Source organism: Pan paniscus, chromosome 5 (assembly GCF_029289425.2).
Source record: "Pan paniscus chromosome 5, NHGRI_mPanPan1-v2.0_pri, whole genome shotgun sequence".
Classification (NCBI taxonomy): Eukaryota; Metazoa; Chordata; class Mammalia; order Primates; family Hominidae; genus Pan; species Pan paniscus.
Genome location: NC_073254.2, coordinates 147,687,052 through 147,711,040, shown reverse-complemented (window position 1 = coordinate 147,711,040; position 23,989 = coordinate 147,687,052). Strand labels below are relative to the sequence as shown.

Below are 23,989 nucleotides of genomic sequence, written 5' to 3'. Positions count from 1 at the left end.
CAGTGAGTGACACTTGCAGGAACCCAAGACTTCTTAATATTAAGGGGGAAATTTTACTAAGAATGTCCTAGGCAAACAGAATAGCCAAGCCTTCAGACAGGAAGGAAGAATGATGAGATTGTGGACCTGAAAGGACATTAGAATTAGAGTCCAGAGTGCTTACTAAGGCATGCAAGCTCCTGCCTCTCTACACCTCATCTCATTTCATAAATCTCTACCTCCCCTCTGGAGTCATAAACATACAGGTGGTAGATCAAGCCACATGATTGCTGAAATTATCTAGGAATGGGAAAAAGAAAACTGGGAGAATAACAGAACCTTGAGACCTCTTGACATGCAATGTTTGGGTAAAGAAGGATACTCCAGCAAACGAGACTAAGAATAAGCACTCAGAGTGGAAGGAGGAACATCAGAAACCAAAAGAAGGAGGTGACCAGACATGTCAGATGCTGCTGAGAGGCAAAACAAGTTGAAGTCTGGCAGGTAAAACAAGTTGAAGTCTGCCAGATTGAAGTTTCTGAGCAGCAATGGATGCTGGACAGAGAATAAAGGAAAAAGAGCAAGGGGGTGATGGATATAGAGAAAGTAGAGGGATCAGTGGATCTCAGATCCCAGGGAGGTCCACGAATAGCCTTGGCAGAAACTGTGGAAAAAGCAGTCTTGGAGAAGGAGATTTGGCTGGAGTGGAGAGAATAAACTTGAGGATAGGAGATGAAGAGAAAGAGGAACATACTTAATATTGGAGGTGGAAACATTTCAGCTGATGATAGACTTCAGATGTGATCTTGGGACTGAAAGCATGAGGTAGAAAAAATGACAAGTTTATTTGTAGTAAGGAGATCCAGGGATGAATCAGATAGAATGTTTATGTAGATATGGATATTGTCCAAGATTATGGCGATGCTGAGGCTAGAAAAGACAAAAGTCCAGGTGTCAAAGCCTTTTTATGAAAAATGCATGGATATTAGTAGATAGATGATACCAACAAGAAGGGAGATGGCACACAGCTAGACGACAGGAATATCAAAGTAGCAGACATGTTTTGCAAGGAGGTAAGGTTGCAACGGACAACACTCAGAGAAGGGGATCCTCCACTTAAGGGTAACAGGGATGAGGAAGAATAAGCAGGCAGTATCATTCACAGAAGAAGAGGTGTCTTCAAAGAAGAATGAGATTTTCGTCAGGGTAAGAAGGTAGAGACAATATTCAGAAAAGAAGTTGAACAGGTAGTGAAGTTTGCAAACCATAAAGCAAAGTTATCAAGGCATGGTGGAAGAATTTGAGAAATAGGAAAGGGGAGAGGGAAGAGAGAGAATTGAGGGTTAGTGGAGGGCAGTTGGGCAATTAAGAATGAAACACTGTAGGAATTTTATTGTAGCAGAAAAGAGATGCCAGGTTATAATGTGCAGACCCAGGGAACTAGAAGGAGGGGCTAAGTAAACAAGGAAGAGGGCGTGTGGCAGGGTCAGCAACTTGAGACACCTACCTCCCTTTACATTAGGACCTGGGAACAGCAGCCTGGCTATAATATGTAATGTAAAAGAGAAGCTGGAAAATCTGACAGGGGTTGCTTAAGAAGAGACTCCACTGTGGGAGCTGTTTCCAGGAAAATGAGGCTCTTAATTACTGCAACACTAATATGTTTATAAAATGTCCAGTGTGCCAGAGGTTTGCACCAGGAAGCACAGAACCTTTACAATACAGAACCTATTCTGATGAAGGGGCTATTTTCTCTCTCAGGCTTTCACAACAATCCTTTTATGAGTAAATAAGCTCAGGATTTCTTTTATTTTCAGTCTGGAATATATTAGAATATACACAACTTGCATGAATTCTTAACTTTCCCTCAATGTTTTAATATTTTCAATTGAATTTGGTATGAACAAACATGAAGCTTATTCCTTCTTTGATCTATTGCATTGCTCAGTTCTGAGAAACTGTGATTTAATACTCATGTCATAACTTGAAATAATAATATACTTTTCAAAGGTATGTAATTCAGAATCAGGAAAGTAGTTGGATGCTGAAATCTGCTTCTTTCCAAAAACTACATGATAATAGAGGCCTGACAATAAATTTTTAAAATTACAGTGATGGGCTTATATTTTTGTGGACTGTGGAGGAGCTAAAAATAAACAAGTGGGGTGGTTTAGTTCTAGTTGATACCAACATCCAAACTGATCTTTTGAGCTGTCTGTTGTAGTATTGCTAGGATCCCTTCCTTGGTCATTAGAAAAGGAATTTGAGAAATATCTACAAATGACTTACCACACTCTATTTTAATTATCTGCATAAGCAATGTAAGAAATTGTGTTTGAATAATTTGGAGTCTGAGAGAATGTCATGTTATATTTGTATTCTCACACCACATCCATTATCTGGGATACTATAGATAGATGGTGGTTGAATGTACCGGTTATCCGTCAGCATACAATGCTGCATAATCACCAGAAAAACATAATGGCATACAACCAAAATCACATTCATTTAGTTCATGAAGCTGTGGAATTCAGCTGACTTGAGCTGGTCTCAGATGATCTAGACTGGTTTCACCCAAACGTCTGGGGCTCCTCTGGCTGTTGGTTGCTTCAGCTTGGACAACTGGGGTGACCTAACTCTGCCCATCTCATGTTCAATCTGCAGCCAGCTAGTCTAGGCATAGCCTCATGGCATAGTGGAAGTTAAGGAATGAGCAAAAACAATTGTGCAAGCCTCTTTCAAGCCTCTGTGTCAACATCCTATTGGGCCAGAAGAAGCCACATTGATAGGCCAAAAGTCAGAGTAGGAGGGCACTGCAAAATTCTATAGAAAGGACATGGATACAGAGAGGGGTGAAGAGTGAGGGCTATCCATACATCCAGTCCACCACATTAAAAATCTTAAGAAATCAATCGTGAAGAACACTGTCCAAAGTTCAGGATTCATATCACAAGGCTCAGCACTGTTCATTTTGTTAACTCAAGTGAATTATTTAATCATTCTAAAGCCTAATTTCCTTATTGGCCTTTCTCAAGCTTTAAAAGCGGTTGATTTTATAAAATCAAGCTTTTAATGAATTTCATGCAATATATGGTCTACAGGAGAAATTTTACAGGAAAGTTGTCCATCATACTATCCTTTAGTGAGCCAACATGGCTAGTCTGAATGGCCATAATTGATTAGCTAATATTGACGCTGAGAATCTTCACATATTCTGTAATCTTATTCAATTTGACAAACTTCTAGTCTGGACTTGGGTATGAATTAATTAAGTACTGGAAGTTTAATTTCCAATTGAAGTCTTCACTTTTTATTCCCATCTGATGATTCTTTTGAAGCATACAGTGTGTCAGTATAATGTCAAATGCTGTGACATCTCTTACATGTGAGATGAGTTATAGGGACCATTGATGCTGTGCCTTAATAATTCATTGTTATGATGAATTATTACTCTGAAATTGACTAAAGGAGCTTTGTCAAATTTGCATAATGCTAATTAAAAATGTGGTTTAATTTATAGTAGATGTTATGATTTGTTTTATTTAAAGAGTACAGATGATACAGAAATGAAATCTGCTTTTGATTATATAATATGTAATTATGTAATATATAATGAAGTGCTGGATTAGTTAACTGTAAGAATAAAAACTAAGTAAAAATGTTCTAAATGAAAAATATTTTATAAGCTTCACAAGAAGAAAGTAATATACACAAATGGTCTTTGGAGATGGTTTTCTATGCCTAAAATGACTTCTTATTCTAGTTACTTAGATTGTTTCAAAAATTGTACACCTCAGTTTCCAAAATATATTGATGAACATATAATTTGTAGCTTGCTTTGACATGTCAAATGTTCTGTTTCAGACATACAGAAATGAATTGCCATGTGATAAATCTTTCATATCTCTTCAAAGCATTTATTTTGGACTGATAATTTACTTGTGAAATCAATCACTCTGACCTGTGTCATTTCAGCGTCATCACGTAGACATAACCAAGAAACTTCACCCAAATCAAGCTGGCCTGGATTCAAAAGTACTGATTGGTAGTCAGAATGATTTGGTGGATGAAGAGAAAGAAAGGAGCAACCGTGGGGCCACAGCAGTAGCAGGTACTGATGTGACTATAGGTCAGTTAAACCACGGTGGTTTAACTGTCCACATGACAAAGGTGCAATGGACAGATTCTTACTATTATTTTATTTGGAATATATGACTCAGCCCAAGTGATCACCCTGCTCTGCCAATCACATTGAAATGAAGTTTTATGTGAAGCATGATCTCGAACACTCACAATAATAATAGTAATGTTTATTGTTTTCCATTATTAGATTTTTCACCTCATTTATGGTTTTCATGGCAATGAAATATTTCAAGATTGCTTGTATTGTTGTGATAATAATATTTTGATATTTTTGCTAGAACAATGAACAAGAAGAATTACTGTCTTGAAAAGAGGTTAAAATAATTGAGATGTTTTACATTTAAAGAAGTGTCAGATAAGTCACTGAATGCAAGCTTGAATTATGATGGTTTAGTTTATAGAGATTGTGATCTGATATTTTTCATCTCTACTGAGTACAAAACAAAAGCAAACGGACTTGTGGAGGAGTTGATAGCATTCAATTAAGCTACCCAGACTAACTTCCATATGGCAGAAATTTGGGATGAGCTGGCAAGGGAAATAAGAAGTTTGTTTCTTGCCAATATTTTAGACACACCAAACCCCCTCAATTTCTATTACACTTTATCTTTGAAACTTCACATTTAGTTCATACGAAAATTGAAACTGTAATTATTCTTAAGCATACGGTTTGCTCCTTTCTCCTCCTTATTTGGTTTTGTAGCTAGCACGCTTTCTTCTCCAAGGACATATAAAAGTCAAAATACTACATAAAGTCTCTGAAGTGTTTCTGCTCCAAACCCTGTCTGCACAATCTGGGTTCTTTCATGTAGTTAGCTTACTGGCTTCTGACACTCCTATAAAAGAGTCCCATAGAGCTTTTCTTATTACCTTTTCATTGACTCTCTCCGAGAGAGAAAAATGAAATTCTGTAAAGGGCTTTGAAAACCACGCATATTGCAATTCCTCCAAATTTCTAATACTAATCAAGTATGACTATAAAAGAAACAACCACTGCAGTGAAAATTGCTGCAGCGCATTGAGTCTCAAGCCATTATTAATTCATTGGAACTTGTTTTTCTTTCTTTCTTTAAGATTGTGGATTCTAAAAAGTACCAGATAACACAATTCCTGAGATCAAAGTTTTTGTTTCAATCAGAGGGAAACATTATCTAATCTTCTCTTGTATGTGAATCTTTCTGGGATGGTACAGCAGTAGTCCCAGCTTTGTGCCATGAGTGGGTAGTATAGCGTATGTTACAGACCAGAGCAGCACCTGCTTTGAACGTATTACTTGTAAGTGATGATTTTAGGGACAAAGATGACCTGGAATTAAAGCAGTGGTTCTAGGCAAGTGAGTCCTCCTAACTTCATTCAAGAGAGTAAAATGGAATCTCCTTTCCTAGATCAATTTGATTTTAACATGCATTTATTTAGAAATTACCCAGTATGAACATCTTGGCAATATTTTTATTTGCTTTCCCATTTGTAAATGCAATAATTACAGTCTTTCTTCCTTATGGATTATAATTGTGTGATAATTCTATATATAAAAATACAAAAGTAGAGCAAAAATATAATTTTTCAAACTTTATTTTCATCTTATATAATATAGTATATGTTCTTCATTTCCAAAAAAAAGACTCACTGGAGCCATACTTAACATTTACCATACTTCATATGGATAGCTCATGGAATATGTAGTAGCCTTCTTTGAGTTCAGGATGGGTAGAGTAGGCCTTTTCTGAGCTTTCTCCTCTTTCTAAAGCTTAGACATAAGTCAGTCATTTCCTAAATTCTCTTTGACGAGAGTAACAGTTGCAGAGACTTTGTAGCATATCACCGACTTAAAAAAAAAAAAAGCCTAATTAAGATAGGGGTGCTGCTTTGCTTTTCTAATGTTGCTCTTTCAGGATACCCAGACCTAATTCTTTCAGTTACCTGGGGTGGAACCTTTTCAAATATGTATCTAATAATTGTACTAAGGAAACTAGTTATCTTGGTATTCAATGTCAACAACTGAAATTTTGCTGTGAATGACTGAACACGAATTGTGTAATAAGACTCTATTCCAGCCAAGAGTACAGTAAAACCTCACTCAGGATCAGTGCTGTCAGCTACTGATGTCTTCACTAAGAAACTGATGAAAACATTTCACCAGATTCTAGATGACCTTCTTCTGTGGGTCCTTGATTCACTCTTGTTGCTTAGTGATGCCCATGCCTTATTTTAAGAACATTATTATTAATTCTACATGTTATTTTATCCATAAATTACTAAAAAAAAGTTCTCTGAAAGTAGGATGATTAAGTGATAGAATGATAAAGTGCAGACCTTCAGAGGCTGAACTGAGATTTCTGGGTTTACATTTTGGTTCCCCCATTAGGTAGCTATATACCATGAGCAATTTGTTGTTTAAGACTATTCCTTTATTTGTAAAATTGAGTTACTAGTAGTGCTATACCATGTGCTTTTTTTTTTTTTTTGAAGATTATATTAGATCAAATAGGTAAAAGTAGAGTACATAATAAACTACAATGAAGTCAGGCTATAATAATTAACTACTGAATCTTTACGAATTGATTGCTAAGGAAAACTTTGTTTTCCTACGATACACTCTGTAAATTGGTGGCTGTGGCGACTTGATGTTATGGATCTTTCAGTCTCTGAGTTTCTGTCTGCATTTTTTGCCTTTGAGAGCAGTATGCTCTTGGAAATGTTATAGCCTTTGTGAATGCTATGAACATGGAGGGGATGAGAAACCCTCTTTGATAATGTCACTGATTCCTCAGAGTAAAAGAAACACTCCAATTGTGTAGAGACATGGATGCCCTGACGCTCTCTAATGGACTCTTTCCCCATCTTACTTCAGCAGCAATAGCTAAGGAGGAGCACACGGCTTCAATGTTTATTCAGCTTAAGGTCTATTTTTAGTAATAACATGTGTTAAGTGGAAATGTTTTCATTGAACTACTTGTTGCATCCAGTTCCCTGGGTTGATTTACATGTGGAAAGTTGATTGGAAAGTGCTCTCAGGAACAGCGCTTGAGGCAGAGTACCAGAAGCAGGTCTGGGCAGAGGGAAAAATTGAATCATGATACAGTCACAACAAAGACCTCAACTGATCCCATAGGGAGATCTGGAGCTGGCATGGTTCTTCAGGGTTGTCCTGAATTAGGGGGTGGGGAACAGACCTTTATACCCCCTGCATCAAACAATCATTGGATGCAGCTGTCCCTGAGAAGGGTCTATGGTTATGGGCAATGTGGCTTTTTTTCAGCCAAGGGCACAGCCATTTGGTACAAGAGGATGATTATTTAGTTCTGAGGAGGATCTGATTATTATGTGGGTCACTCATTAATTGCTGCCATTGCTTCCGGTTATCTTCCTGGCTAAACAGGGGGCCATTTTCCTTTTTCTTCCTTATGTCTCTCTAGAAACTCAAATCACTGCCAGGAAGGATGACCTTTTAAATATGCTTATTTGTTTTTGTCCTACATAAACATAAATGTTTTCTAATAAGCAAATGTTATACTCTCCTGATCCATATTTTCTAATGTAATTTTCTTCCTATTGTAGCTTTGACTATGTTCTTCGAATTTTCCCTACAACTTTATACTAAATCTGTGTCACTGCTTGTCCTTCATAAATTAGACTAGTCAAGTAGTGAGACAAACCCTGGGCTAGAAAATGAAACCTAAGGCACTCCAAGTTTGAGTCCCAGTTCTGCCACAACCTGGATGCATAGCATTTCAGAAGCCATTTCATTTCTCTGAGCTTGACTTTCTCCATCAAAATAGTGGGTATACCAGATAATCTGTATGCCCTGTCAGTTCTGAAAGCCTGTGATCCTCTGGCTTACTCTGAGTTAGAGCATTGAAACTGTTGGACTCAAATGGTCTTATTTCTAAGTGAGACTCACATACAGGTGATTCACCCCGTCTAAGATCTTACTTAGTTTGGGAATTTAAACAGGTCAGAAAAAAACAAACTCCCTGGGAAAGCTCTCCTCTTAGGCCAAGGTGGAAGCTAGAGAATAAAGAATTATTCTGTAGCTTTAGTTTAATCTAAATGTTTAGTGTAAACCTCAGATCCTATTTTTTATCGTGGAAAATAAAACATAAGTAGTTTCCTATCAGGACCATTTTGAGGATTAGACAAGTCAGAGGTTCTATATTAAAGACCTTAATTGAAAGGCTGATTATATGGTATCAAGAGTTAGGTAGTTTAGATCATAAAACACATGGTTGTTTCTTAATTTTAATGAAGAAACACCTCAATAATTCAATGTAATTCTAAGTAGTGTTCTAAGTGCAAAAATTACTTTTATTCCAAAGTCTAGAAAACCTGTTATTTAAAATATCGTATAATTTTTAACCAATGATTTAAAAATCTGTCCTTTCATCTTTATATTTAACATCAATGTAGATTTCTTATAATATAAACAGAATAACGATATTAGTAGAATTTATTTTACACTTCTAGATAAGGCTATTTTAGTTTGGAAATACTGACACCCTAAAGAAAAATGTTATAGGATTGCTCTTCATTTTATAGCAACCTATCTCCCTCTTCTCAGAAGATTTAAATGTTTAAGAATGTGCTGCAAGGAGAACCCACGGTCATTTCATTCTTTGAACAATTCTGAAATATCATTTCCTATTAGGAAGTTGTGTGAGCACTGACAACCTGGCCCCTCTTCTTCCCTAGAGATTAATTTATTTCCTGCAGTGCTTGCTCTTCATGGAAATCTTACTCACAAGCCTTCACCAATGGGAGATCTCATCAGCAGAATGCTAATTATGAAGGCAAAACCGTGTACCATATTGAGAGGGAAAAACAGTTCTCTAGGCAATGCAACCTTTTTCTTTTCTTTTTACTCTGCTCTCTGCTCCGTCTATGGTTGAACAGAAATATTAACCCCTGGGAAACTATTCCATGAGGTGCTGGGGGATGGTAGAAAGTGCAAGTTTTGCAATGAGACAGACCCAAGACTAAGCTCTAATTCAAAGAATGTCACATTTGTTTGTGATTTTGTTTTCTTATCTTTAAAATTAGAATAAAAATACTTATCTTACAGGAAAGTTCTTGTGCTTTAAAATATCGCTTAATGTATATGTTAAAAATACATATTCTTGGGATCTATTCTCTAGAGCAGAGCTGGGAAACCATCATGGCCTATGGGTAAAATATTAATAGGTCCCATTGACTGATTTTTTATGGCTGGGGAGCCAGGAATGTTTGGTTTTTCATTTTCAAATGTTAAGGAATATTTAAAAATAATATTTTTGATGTGTAAAAATTTTATAAAATTCAAATTTTAATATCTATGAATAAAGTTTTATTGAAACACATCTACACTTATTTAAACATTGTCTATGACTGCTTTAGTGTTCTATCAGCACAGTCAAGTAATGGTAACAGATATTTACTGTCTAGCCCTTTAGGGAAAAAGTATGATTCAGGTATACCACGGGGATGTGTTTCAATGTATCTCAGGTGAGTCTGCTGTAGGGGTTCTATGGATCACACTTTGAAAAATAATGCATTAGAAGAATTGTGAACAACCATTCATTTCTTCTCACTTATCATACCCACTCTACCAGAAAGTCTGATTGGCTTTATATTCAAAGAACATCTGGAATATGCCCATTTTTTTTTTCCATGGCTACTGCTACCAACCAAGTCTAAGCTATCTGCTGCTATCAACCACTGTCTCTCACCCGGATTCTTGCACTTGCTTTCTAACTAGTCTATTTGCTCCTACACGTGGCCCATAGTGTCCATTCCCAACACAACAGCCAGAGTAAGTGTATAATACTCTTAAGCCAGATTGTGTAACTCCTCTCCTCAATATCCTCCAGTGGCCTCTCTACTTCTCCTTTCTCACTACTCTGGATATGTTGGCCTCATAGCTGTTTCTCAAACACCCTAGGAGAGCTCCATCCTCAAGGCTGGCACAGACTATTTTATCTAAATGGCATAATCTTTCCCCAGAGATCCATGTGGCTTTCAGATTCACTTCCTTTAGGTCTTTATTCAATGGTTACCTTCTTAGTGATCACCTTATTTTAAAACTATAACCCTCCTGTCTGGCACTATCTGCCTCCTTTGTGCTCTCTAACATATTTTGCAGTGTCCTTTTTATTTTGATTATTGGTCACCTACTCCACATAAGGTCACTACGAAGGCAGGGATTTTTATCAGTTTGCTCTATCCTTAGGTTTTAGGAAAGTGTCTGGCTCATAAGAGGTCCACAGTAAGTATTTCTTGAATACAAAAATGAACCCCAGACTCCTATCTTGTGCTTGACAGATTATGTGTGGATTCTATCAAACATTTTCTGTATGCAAAAACAGTTGCTGGAGTACACATAGAAGACTCATCTCTGAAACTTGATGCAATACTCACTTAATCACTTCAAATGAGAGGGGAAATAAAGCAGCTATTAACTTGTATTATTTGTTTGTTCAGTCTCAGCCAACAATTTGATGACAAAAGATACAAAGGAAAGGGAAGTTAATGGTGGGTAAAAATATGAAAGCATGAATGAAAATCCTGTTGAAACTGTTCAGAAGAGACTCCAAGAAACCACAATCAAGTTGCATCCTAAAAGAGGTAGATGGTTCATGGCAGGTTTGAGTGTTCACCATCACATTGAGCAATTTCAGGGGACTGGCACTCAAAGTTTCCCAAAAGAAAAGTGACAAGGGAACAGCTTTCCTTCAAATTAACACTTTAGGAAACATCAGGTTTATAAGAGAATGTAAATTACTTTTAGACATACTTCAGCTTGATTCCTCCAAAATATAACGAAATTGAAATTTTCTTTCACTTTAACCTTCTTATTCTAATAATTACCCATGTAATTTTATGCTTATAACTTCATTTTGTAAGTTATTATTAAAAAGATGTAATTCTGACCATTGAAGGACACTTCTTTAGCCTGTATTTTTGAGAAAGAAAAACAAAATGAAACTCCATTCTATGTCTACTCTTCTATGAATGAAATAGTTTGCTTGATCTCCAAGGAAACTTGTCTACATAATTCCAAATACCTCAGTTAGTCTGATCAACTGAGTAATTGGTTCAGTGAATATCCATTTCAAGATGAGAATCATCACCTCTTTATTGAACTTGTGACATTTCCAAAAGGAGTAGGTGAATGCCAAAAAGATAAAGACTTTAAATCAATTTGGATTTTAAAACCTAAATTATTGTCAGAAAAACAGTTCTTGCACATTTTGAGATTTCTTGAAAGGTAGTGTGCAAGAAACACAGTTTCTATTCAATGTGGAATCTCCTGCTCTGTCAACTACAGCTTGCCACCAGAGCATAGATGTAATTTAGGGGACCACTGCACTGGGTGAAGATTGGGTTAGATCAGGCAGGGTGAGCTGACATATAAGGTCTCTTCTAAAACTAAGATTGTTTAAATCCCAGTTTTTTATTTGGAAATAATCTAATTATTTTAATTACCTCAACTCCCATTTTTCTGCTTAACTGTGTACTATCTTAAATCAGCTTATTGACAAGAGAGAGTTGGACAAATAACTGTCAAGATGACAGATTGAACTTTCAAACTGCATGCTTATAATAGTTTTATGTGACTCTGAGATGGCAATGGCAAGTAATATTTCTGTAGCACTTTACATTTTACAAAGTAATTGCAAGCTCATTATTTCATTTGGTATTTCCTCAACTCTCTATGATTCAGTTATTATAATGAAAACTTATCCACTGATAAGGAAATGGAATTCAGAGATTCCTAAAAATACACAGCCAGTTAAGTTGTAGACTCAGGAATCAGACTTAGGTCTTCAGATTCCAATTCTCTGTACTACAATTCATTTATTTCATTTTCCTTCATCCCATCCCCCTGCTCCCTAAGAAAAGCAGCACCGTAAGGAAGAAATATTGCTGTTATTCCTTTTTATAGATAAAGTCACAAAGATAGTAAATGATAGAAGTGGGAATTAAATCTGGGCATACTGCCTAAAAATCTTGTGTTCTTATATCTAAAATGTGTATTCCTAAGTGTGTGGTTTTATTACTGTTTGTCATTTAAGAAAGATCTAAAAAGCTAAAGGCAGCCATTGAGGACAGTGGATCATGAGGAGAGGGAAGGAAATCTAGGAGAGTATGCAGTCCAGGTTCTCTTCACCATCAACCCCACTGACCACTCCAGCTCCCAGTCCCAGTTAACACTGATGGAAATGTTGACAGAGGAAAGTAAATTCAGATGATTAGGGGAATTAACATAGTATGTGGAGAAATCTCTCTTCTTTCTCCTTTGACATTACCTTTCTTCTTTCTCAAGTAGTCTGTGACCTCCTCAGGAGCCACAGAACTGCATATTTTGTTTCTGTGTTTCACACACATCATGAAAATTGCTGAGATAGTGAGATAATTTTAGTCTTTTTACATTTATTGACATATTCTATCTTTGCAACTATTCCATTCAATAGGCATTATTCTCCTCCTTCTCCTTTAAAAACAATGAGAAAATGAGGCATATAAAGGTTAGTAACCTAAAGTAAATTACTTTAGGTTATACAGCTAGTGTGACAGAAAAATAATTCAAAGAAGAAAAGAAGAGAGGAAGCAGGAAGAAAAAAAAGAAGAAAGTGAGGGAAAGTGGGAGAGGAGAAAAAGGGAAGGAAAACAAATGGAAGGAAGGAGGAAGGAAGGAAGGAAGGAAGGAAGGAAGGAAGGAAGGAAGGAAGGGAGGGAGGGAGGGAGGGAGGAAAGAAGGAAGGGAGGGAGGGAGGGAAGGAGGGAGGGGAAAAGAAGAAAGGGAGGGAGGGAGGGAAGGAGGGAGGGAGGCAGGCAGTTATAGGCTATTGAGTGCTCAGAAGGAAGACCAACAGAGACTTTCTCTCCAGGTCCTGGCAGTTAGCACTTAACTAACCTCTAGTACAATAGAGGCAGGGGAGGGTCAGAGAGATTTCTGGTTTTCTGTTCCTCTTGACCACTTGTAGTGCTTAATTTTAAGGCTTCTTTTAATTACCCATCCATCGCGCTCCGTAAAGCCATAGTAGAAAGGAATAAAGTGTCTTGCCTGAAGATAGGCACAATTCCTATTCGTAGCGTAGCTTGCTTTATTTGAGAGTCTGACATGATGTTGTCTTAATGCCAGGTATGTGTACATGTTAACTAGGAGCTTTAGATAGTACAGCTTATGCTGGAGGCCTGTTGATTTTTCTTCAGTTTAACAATTATTAGGTAACTTTTTCCTCCTCTGTAGTTCTTAGAACTCCAATAGGCTTGCATTCTGTTCAGTAGGCATAGTGCCACAGCCAAAGCCTGTTGAGTCTGGAAACAGACATTTTTAGACACAATCAGCTTCATCTTCTTACTAGCTATGTGATTGCTGGGCAGGTCTCAACTTCACTGAGGCCTCAGTTTTCTACCTTACATCACCCATATGATAGAGTTGTTATAAGGATGAACTGAAACGCAAAGAAAAGCATTTTGTCCATGGAAAAACACTTTATACATGTAAGCTATTATCTCCTACCTCATACAAGTATCTACCTTGTTTCTGAAGAGTGAAGAGCTTACTTTCGTCTGTTTCTTTTTTTTTTTTTTTATTTTGCTGGCTCTTTCTGCTTTGCTTCCAACCATTTCTCAAAAACCATATGCATGTGAGTGTCGACAGTATTTGAAAGCAGGCAGTTTCCTTTCTGGTTATTTTCAATACTTATTTCTGATAAACCCTTCTTTTTTATTTATAGAAACATTCAAAAATGAAAAACATCAAAAATAACAAGATGTGACAGAAGCCACTTAGACAGCAAACATAAATGTTGCAGTGAAAAAAGAAGGTAGACTTCTAGCTGAAAAACGAGTATTCCCCAATGGACTCCAGAAGAAACTTGACTCATCGCTGCAAAGGAGAAAACAACCTTAAAACTTTTAGCAGATAAAACTTACAGAAACCTATGATATAGAATTCATATAGTCTATTCTGTTGTGTCTAAATCTGTAGGCATTGTTTTGTTGTTCTTTAGGACGTATTTATTTAACTTGCACATTTTTTCAGGTTCTTATTTCTACTACCAACAACTAAGTAATTGGGAAATAATTCTGTATTTCAGTTTCTGAGTAAAACCAGTCTGAAATAGGATAAAAGACACCAAATATTTTCTTTTTTTTTCCAGAATTCGTTTTGCCATTTTTTAGTGTTACCATCATTCCTAACAAGACTAACTTACAGAAAAATAATTATATCTGACTGATTTAAAATGTTCAGGTTTCTTATCCAAATCCCTTGGAACTATGGAAAGGAGTTTGATTTCACATTCACAGTGTATTTACAAAATACGCTGTGTCATAAATATGTTTGAATTCCAACAGCCAAAGCCATTGAGAGTCATAGGAGTTTTCCATAACCTTCTCTTATATGACCCAACAACAAGTTCATGACTGAAATTTCACCAGATTTCTGAGACGATGTCTTAATATTCTATGTACTATGTACCAGATAATTCTTTAGATGAATGTTTCTTAGGATTGTAGGAAAATTATCTAGTTAATCATAATATTTGATGGAAAGAAAAAGACAATAAAATTGTAATATAATAAATTTGGCTGACAATAAACCAAAGTGATTCTTAATTAGTATACATTAGAATGATGCTCTTATAGTTGCACCATCTATAAAAATTACTTTAAGGGCTCTCACATTTTAATAATTTATCTTATTATGTATTAAGTATACAGGAACAATATTATTTTTCCGCTAACAAAATGAAGAGACAGGCTATCTGGTTAATGTTACATAAGAATTTAATAGTAACGCTTGAACTTCATCCATAGATCATACTCTGCACAAAATCTGTTAGCTAACATCCTATCTCATAATTATTTTATGTTATGTGGAGAAATTTGTTGATTTTGTACCAAAGTGTTTCTGAAGACAATAAATTGTGAGTCAACTTTAGAACAAAAAAAATGAGTTTTTTCAATGTTTACATTCTGATTAAGCTTACTTTACCTTACATTTTTTCTAAGTAACAATGAATCCTGATTTCTAGTGTCCTAAAAATTGCTTAGTGATTTGATTGTGGTAATATCATTTCTTATCTACAATATCTAAAGTTTTATGGGACAGTTTTTCTTTTATTTATTTTGCCTGTTTATGCAGATAAGAACAGAAACTTTTCTAAGACCCACACTTGGCTATTGAAGGCCACAGCGAATCTTAACCTAACAGCCTTGACAAACTGCACCATAGGTGTTTTTAGACTCATATAATTTGTTATTTTTCAAACAATAGTGAATAATTAATATTTTTGTTTGGAATTTGAGAACAATTAAATTTGTACTTTTAGTAACTACCATTCTTTGATTAGAAAATTAAGAGAATGCATATCTTACTTTGGTTGTAAATTATCAAGGGCTTTCTAATAGAAATCATATATAACATTTCTAAATATAAGTCCTTTCACATACTGTGTTTCCAGTTGTCTTGATATTGAAAAGTGTAATAAACTTCATGCTCACCTATTAGAGATTTGGGAAGGTTGAAAATAAACTTCCTAATTTTTATTTGTATGTGTTCTCTTCTATGTTTAACTCTAGAATAACTATCTTCCTGTAATGATTAAGTTAAAATATTCTTTAACTAGAATTGAAATAAATTGTTCACTAAGGAGGGGGCTGCTTGTGCTAAAAAAGCCATGAGGAGAGAGATTGTCCTCCCTGCCCTCTCCATCCCCTATGGACTTACAGTGCTGAGCTCAGTCATAATGACCAAATTTCACAGCATGGCCAAGCTGCATAGATAGGTGCCAAAACTACCAATTATTAATACTGGCCTCTTCCTAATTGAATCAGTCAAGCAGTTTTGGAAAAGGCTGTCAGAAAGGAGTGAGAAATGGAAAGAGGAAAATGTGATTGTTGAGATGGGCTAGCTCAACTCTTACATCCAGGATTTTCATAGAAAAACTGTTAAGATATTAGAGTCAACATATAATGAGACTTTTAGGTGTTTAACCAATGGTTCTTGGTTCAAGTTGCCTCTAAAAGGAAGATAACGTGTAAAACGCTGGAGAGAGTCAGAATTAGGATCTAATTATAACCCCGGTAGGCTGGACTACTAAAAATGAAATCCAATAGAATAAAAATATTCTTTTGATTTTACCATGAAAATATTTCCACAACGATAACACTTCTGACTGCTTCTACTTCTACTGCTGTGGTCCAAGCTTCAGTCATCTCTGTTGGATTATTGCAAAAACCCTGTAACAATTCTTCCTGTTCCTGCCCTTGCTACCTATCAATCTATTCTGATTGTGAGAACCAGAATGATCTCATTAAAATATGTGCTGTTATTACACACCACAGTCATGTCCTACCTCATTCAGAGTAAAAGCCAAAATTCCTAAAATGATCTAGAAAGGTGTGCACAATACATTCCCATTCTCTCTCTGTATTCTTCCTATTCGTTTTGCTCAAGTCATGCTGACCTTCCCATTTGATATGGTTTGGATGTGTCCCCATCTAAATCTTGTCTTGAATTGTAGTTCCCATAATCCCCATGTTTCATGGGAGGGACCTGGTGGGAGGTAATTGAGTCATGGGGGCAGTTTCCCCCATGCTGTTCCCCTGATAGTGAGTGAGTTCTCATGAGATCTGATGGCTTTTATAAAGGCTTTTTCCACTTTTGCTTGGCACTTCTTGCTGCCACCATGTGAAGAAGGACGTGTTTGCTTCCCCTTCTGCCATGATTATGAATTTCCTGAGGCCTCCCCAGCCATGCTGAACTGTGAGTCAATTAAACCTATTTCCTTTATAAATTACCCAGTCTTGGGTATATCCTTATTAGCAGTGTAAGAATGGACTAATACACCATTATTCATCAACTGTGCCAGGGCTATTCCTACCCTGAGGCCTTTGCATTTGCTGTTCTCCCTGCCTGGAACACTTTTTGCTCTCCTCTCCACACAGGTCACTCCCTTACTTCCTTTAGGCTTTATCCACATATTACCTTCTCAATGTGCCCTGCTCTGGCCACCCTATCTCAAACTGTAACCTCAACTCTTATTGGTCTTTCTATCTCCTTCCCTGCCTTAATTTTCTCCATAATAGTTTGTTCTATCTAACAAGTTATGTCTTTTACATGTCTTGTTTCTTTTCTGTCTCCTTTACACTAAACTGTAAACCCCCTGAAGGCAGGATTTCTTATTGGTTTCTGCACTACACCCAGACACTTAGAATAGTGTCTGGCATATATCTGGCACTCAATATGTGTTTGCTGAATGAACTGATTAAAGTTAGGAATATGAGAACTCAGGCCAGACTGCCCAGGTCTGAATACTGACTCCCTGTTTACTGGGTTGCCTTGGATAAGTTTGTGAGCCTCCTTCTGCTTCAAATCCCTACATATATGTAAAATAGGGACTAAAATAGACTCTACATTGTAGAGTTGTTGTGATAATTTGATGAATGTATAGATGTAAAGTGCTTGGAGCTTTGTCTGGCAAAAAGTAAGTCCTTGATACATTTATGTGTTATTATTTGATAATATATATATGTTCTAAATTATATATAAAATATTACATCAAGGTTTTTTAGTTTTGGAGTCTTGCATCTTTTCTTCTTTGAGTTTTCTTTCTTTCCCACTTCCACTCTTATGTGCCATGACAAATACTCATCTAGTCCTTGTTATCTTAGCTCAGGTTCCCTAGAAGCACAGGTTAAGGGGGAAGATACTCGTTCAGTGGTTTATTGGAGTGTCCTTAGGAGGAATCTGTATGGAAATGGAAGAAGTGAGCAGGATAGGAGAAGGATCTAGATAAATACATGGTTTCATAAGAACTCCAACCTAATCTTTCCAGCCTGATTCTAAGGGTACCCTGGAGCATGGATTATACTACTGTGCTGATCCCTCAGCTGAACCTTCAAAAATGTGTTCCAGATCCAAGAGGCCAGCAGGTTCCAAATTGTGTACCATATGATACGACAAATGAGTCCCATAGGTATATCCCACTGTTGCATCTCCCTTGTGACAAATTGTGTCACCTGGTCTGAGATGATATTACACAGGATATCATGTTGGGAGAACAGAAATTCTGTGACCCCTCTGTGGCGGTGCTGGCTGAGGCACTGTGGAAAGGAAAAGTAAACGAATACCTGGAGTATATTTCAATTTCAGTTATGAGAAAGCATAGATTCTTCTTGGATGAAAGGGATTCAATGTAATAAAATTATTACCAACTTACTAGGTTGTTTCTTCAATGGATGCTAACTTATCAGGGAGAGGGCCAAACACCATTGGTCTTTGTGACAGGCAAATTGAAGCTTCAACAGTAACAGTAACTAGATCAGCCTTTGTGAGAAATGGTTCATGCTGTTGGCCCATGACTTACAGTAATATCTACCATCATGGTTACTCCACTCATGAGTCCATTGTGCAAGTACTGGGGTGAATAAGGACAGAGACTAGTTGATATCTACTGATTAAGTCAACATGGCTAATTGATTTTATAGTACAGATGTTCTCTGATGAACACCAATTTGCTATATAAAAATTTCACACCTTTTCCCCATTTTCATAGGGGTAGTCATCCTCTTCTGCAGATATTTTTATCCATCATATTCAGCTCTATCTGAATCCAAGTATTTGACTAACCAGCTAAGTCATTTGCTATTAAAGCCACTTGCCAAGGAGTTTATGTTTATCTTGATTGCAGGCCATTTTTCCCTTTACACACAAAGTGGACAACCAGATGCATGCAACTCTGTCCACTGGGAGGATTTCACTTAACCATTGTCTTTCAGACCCACTCCTAAGTGAGGCTCTAGTGCAACAGTAATCCATTTGGGCCTCTGCTAATACACTAAGTTGACCCATACATGAATGGATCCACTTCATTTTATTAGTTGTTTACAGAGAACCTCACCATGAGCTCTGGAAGTGTAAGCCGAATAAAAAGTGCAGGTACAACAATGTGGGTGAGTGCCTTGTGCGCCTCATCAGTCACTCATTGGCACAGCTCATTTGTATCATCTGGACCTGCTCCACCCCAGTCTTGTATGTGCTGCTTCTATCTTGCAAAGTGCTGCTGCTGGGCTTACTTGATCTTATGAATTCCTGTGTCTGATAGCAACCAGCTCAAGAGGGCAGTTTCAGTCATATGTTTATACAATGTTCTATTGTCATATATCAGTCTCCTACTTGGTAAAGTAGCATGGTGGCAGCAGCTTTTCAAATATTGTGTAGTTCTGTGATAAAATGTCATGGCCATGTTCCAAGGATTGCACAGTAATTCTCCTATTGGAGCTTGCCAGAGGTTTCATACACTATCTTTATCTATTAGATGCCCATCAGCTATATATCTAGATACCCATAGTACCACAGATCTTTCAAGTAATATGGCAGAGGTGCAAGTCTGCTGTAAACACAGACTTGACCTCCCATATCAGCCCGCCTTCCTCTGGGCCCCATACAAAACTGTCAGTCATTTGCGTTACCTCACACATGATTCAGAGCAGTATATTCAAGTGTGGCATATGCTGCCTATCCAACCCCAAAAGCCTTACTAAATGCTGTCTTAGTGGAAAGAGGTGTAAAGGACATGCTATGGTCTAAATGTCGGTGTCTTCCAAAATTCATATGTTGGAAACCAATACTCAATGTGATAATATTAAAAGACAGGCCTTTTAAGAAGTAATTAAGTCATGATGGCTCTACTCTCAGGGACAGGATTGGTTCTCTTACAAAAGAGGTTGAAGGGAGTGTCCTTGCTCCCTCCTGCCATGTAAGGATGCAGCAAGAGGTGCCATCTTTGAAACAAAGCAAGCCCTGACCAGACCTCAAATCTTCTGGTACCTTGATCTTAGACTTCTTAGCCTCCATAATGGTGAGCAATAAATTTCTGTTCTTTATAAATTACCCAGTCTGAGGTATTTTGTCACAGCAGCCCAGAACAAATAAAGATAGTGCAATAACCTGTTCTTTGTCTGAGGAGATATCCTAGCTTCCTTAGCTCACCAGAATCTTAAAATTTTTATCCATATGACCACATCTTGTATCCAAGGTTTAGTTTATTATTTATTCTGTTATTAATGTGCCAAAGTGTTAATAAAGAATGGGAGCTAAATACATACCCTTTTAGGTGACTAGCAAGGTACTTAAGCTATGGGGCCCTAGTCCCTGTAGTTTGTGTTTGCTGATGTGACCCTCATTCAATATATTCTTGTCATTTCTTGAGAACAGTGCAATGATTGGGTACACAGGAAGCTGCAGCTTGGTGTCTGAACCCTCCAGGATTTTCTTGCCCCACATAGTACTTGCTATCGCTTCATACCCTTATTAAAGCTAAGTAAACTTAGTGTTTGGTTTACTTATTGTTTCTTGTATCTTTGATTGACAATGTGAAATTAAAACTCATTCTAAAGGTCTTCTTTTTGCAACATTACAAAATAAACATAAAGTGCTAGAAATGATAAATATGGTTTGGCTGTGTCCCTACCCAAATCTCATCTTGAATTCCAACGTGTTGTGTGTGTTGAATCATGGGGGCAGGTCTTTCCCATGCTGTTCTCGTGAGAGTGAATACGTCTCACAAGATCTGATGGTTTTAAAAAGTAGAGTTTCCCTGCGCAAGCTCTCTTCTCTTGTCTGCCACTATGTGAAATGTGCCTTTCACCTTCTGCCATGATTGTGAAGCCTCCCCAGCCACATGGAACTGTAAATCCAATAAACCACTTTCTTTTGTAACTTGCCCAGTCTCGGGTATGTCTTTATCAGCAGAGTGAAAATGGACTAACACAATGATTAATATGATAGCTAAAAAAAAAAAAAAACAGGTTAGACACAATAGAAGAGAAAGTTGCTGAGATGGTAGACCTTAATTAATTACCCAGAATGCAGCAAGAAAAGACAGGACAGTGGAAAAGAGGTGTTAAAAAACACTGAGAAGAGTTTAAGAAGGCAGAATATTTACTTAATTAGAGTAAGAGCACGAGAAATTCAGAGAGTGATGCAAGGCAGAAGTGAAGTAATATTCAAAGAGATGATGTCTGAGACCTTTCCAGGAATAACAAATAATACAAAATTTCAGATTTAGGAAATACAGCAGCATATTTCAAGAAGAATAAAGAAGTAATTTCCTTACAACTCATGGTGAAATTTCAGAAGGAGGATATAAAATAGGACTGGGACATCAATTGGACAAACAGTTGACTTTTGTAAGCCTAATACAACAGCTGGAAGACGGGGTGCCAAGGGAAAAAGCTCTCCAGGGAGAACTGTTAATCCAGTTAAAAGATTTTCAAAAATAAGAATAAAAAACTTCTTATAGATAAACAAAAACAGAGGGGCTTACAGTCAATTGAATTCTTGGTAAAAGGATATCTAAAGGGTATACTCTAAGAAAGAAAATAAGTCCAGAAAAAAAAATCTGAGAATCAAGAATGAGTAGGATATTAAAAAATAATTACAGACTGGAACATATTTACAATATATAAGTCCAATAAAAAATGGTATCCAGAATGTATAAAAGCCTGCTTCAAATCATTAAGTAAAATTCAGACAAGCTAATTTTAAGGAAGGGTAAAGAACTTAAGCAGGCACTTCATAAAAGAGGATATTCGAAAGGATAATGAACATAAAAATCTGCTCAAAATCACAGCAATCTTTAGGCAAATGCAAATTAAAACTACAACAAGATATATCATTATAAACCTACCAGATGGCTAAAAGTTTTTATCAAAAAATGAACGTTTTGAAGAAACTATGGAGCAGCCAGAACTCTCACGTATTACTGGTGGGAGTTCAAATTGATAAATCTATTTGGAAAACTGTTTGGCACTGTCTCCTGAAGCTAAACATACACCTACCCTATGACCCAGAATGTCTATTTGTGTAAATCCAACAAAACTAAATGTAAACTAATTTAGCTACCAATAAGACATGTACAATGATGTTCCTAATAACTTTATTCAAAGTAGTTTCAAACTGGAAACAACCCATGCCCAGGAGTAGTAGAATAGGCAAACACATTGTAGTGTAACCATGCGATGGAAACTGATGTAGCAATGAAAAAGGATAAACTACACAAAAATGCAGCAACATGGATGTTTTTTAAAAACCGGAATCATAAAAATTAGATACAAAATAGTATTTACTGTATGAATCATCAAAATTAGACACAAAATAGTATTTACTATATGATTCTGTTTATATAAATATTAAGAAAAGGCAACAGTGCTTTATGGTAATAGAAAGAAGTATGATGTTTGCATTTGATTTGGTTATGACTGGCTGGGGAGGCACAAAATTGGTCTCTGGGGTGATGAGAATGTTCCATATATTAATCTGTGTTATGGTTATATCACAATATACATAGGTTTTGATTAATGAAGGTTTGCACTATAGAATTATGCACTTCACTGCCTTTGTGTAATAAAGCAATAGAACGGTAAGCACAAGTTTGAAAATAGTACTTACCCTGGGGTACCCTGGGGTAAAGTTTGAGGAGAGATTGGGGATGAGAGCCTAAGGGACTTAAAGTGTATTGACAATGTTATATTTCTGATTGTATATGTAGTATATGTTTTGCACATATAAATATTTTATATATACAAAAATAAGTGGAGGAAAAACGACATAAGGGAAACATTGCTATTTGATCTGGCCAACAAAGAGTGCAGATATTCAGCAAACCTCCCATAAAATACATATTAGAATCCCCTGTGTGCAGTTTATTTCATCAGATATAATGTTGTTAGGCACATATTTTAGCTCTGCTATCTTGCTAGAATGCATTTTTTCCATTGGGATGATCTCATAAATATTTTCTTATATTTATCTCACATGCTAATAAAAGATAAGAAGTACATTTTCTTCAGCATGTTCCTTAAAATGTCCCAAATCGTTTTGTTAAAAATGAATGTTTTCTACATTGTATGTCAAGTTCTTGTCTTTTGCAGTATTCAAAGTAAAATCTGAACTTTTTAGTGCATGTTATCGAAGCACTTGAGGTACTTAATGCATATGATATTTATACCTTTTTAGACATAACCCTGACGTTTAATTTTTGTTTTTGTTTTTGTGCATTCTGAGGAAATCTCAAGCTGGGCTGAATATTTCCAATTCATGGAAAGATACATGAAGAGTTCTTATTTCTAAGTTAGAGATTAGTAGTGAAATACTAGCAAAAATATTTATTTATAGTGCTCATAGGCTAATTAGACTAAATAGCACACTGTTAGAGGAAGACTAATGTTTTCCTTCTCCCATTACATGAAAATAATTAACTTTGTCTAAATAATTCTCATTTAGAATAGGTTTTCATTTTTATTATGATTGAAACTTGAATCATAAATATGTATGTAAATATTAAATACAAGTTCTTCATCAGAAATGTGACTTGCAAATATTTTTACTTGATCGGCGGTTTATCTTTTCATTTTCTTAAAATAGTCTGTTAAAACACAGTTCTTAATTTTAATGGAGTTTGATTTATAATTTTATTTTATGGATCATGTTTGTGTGTCATATTTAAAAAAATATTTGCCCAACACAAGTCATGAAGAGTTTCTATTGTATTTTCTTCTAAAATTTTTAGATTTTACATTTAGGTATATGATCTGTTTGAGTTAATATTTATATATGGTATGAGGAGGCATGGTTGTAAAGATGCTTTTTTTATTCTTCCTTCCTGCCTTTATTTTTTCCTTCCTTTTTTCCCCAAATAGATATTTAAGCTTTCCATCACTATTCGTTAAACAGACTTCTTTTTTCTATCGAATGGCTTTTGCAAGTTGATTGAAATCCAATTAATCATGTACAGTTCGGTTTATTTCTGATATCTCTGTTCTATCAATCTCTTTTCTAGACATGTGGACTAGTTCTTGCAATATGGTGGCACTTTTT

General features: G+C 36.2%; 1 protein-coding gene across 2 annotated transcripts in view; it reads left to right on the top strand.

The window, feature by feature from the left end:
* THEMIS (thymocyte selection associated) overlaps nucleotides 1-23,352 on the top strand; it is a 204,074-nt gene extending 180,722 nt beyond the window's left edge. For both annotated transcript variants that reach the window (XM_003827634.5, XM_055114110.2), the window contains 2 exons: nucleotides 3,955-4,090; nucleotides 13,839-23,352. In XM_003827634.5, the coding sequence (XP_003827682.1) occupies nucleotides 3,955-4,090; nucleotides 13,839-13,870 (168 nt within the window). In that variant the 3' untranslated portion in view covers nucleotides 13,871-23,352. The remainder of the gene's footprint in view (nucleotides 1-3,954; nucleotides 4,091-13,838) is intronic.
* The last annotated feature ends 637 nt before the right edge of the window (nucleotides 23,353-23,989 follow it).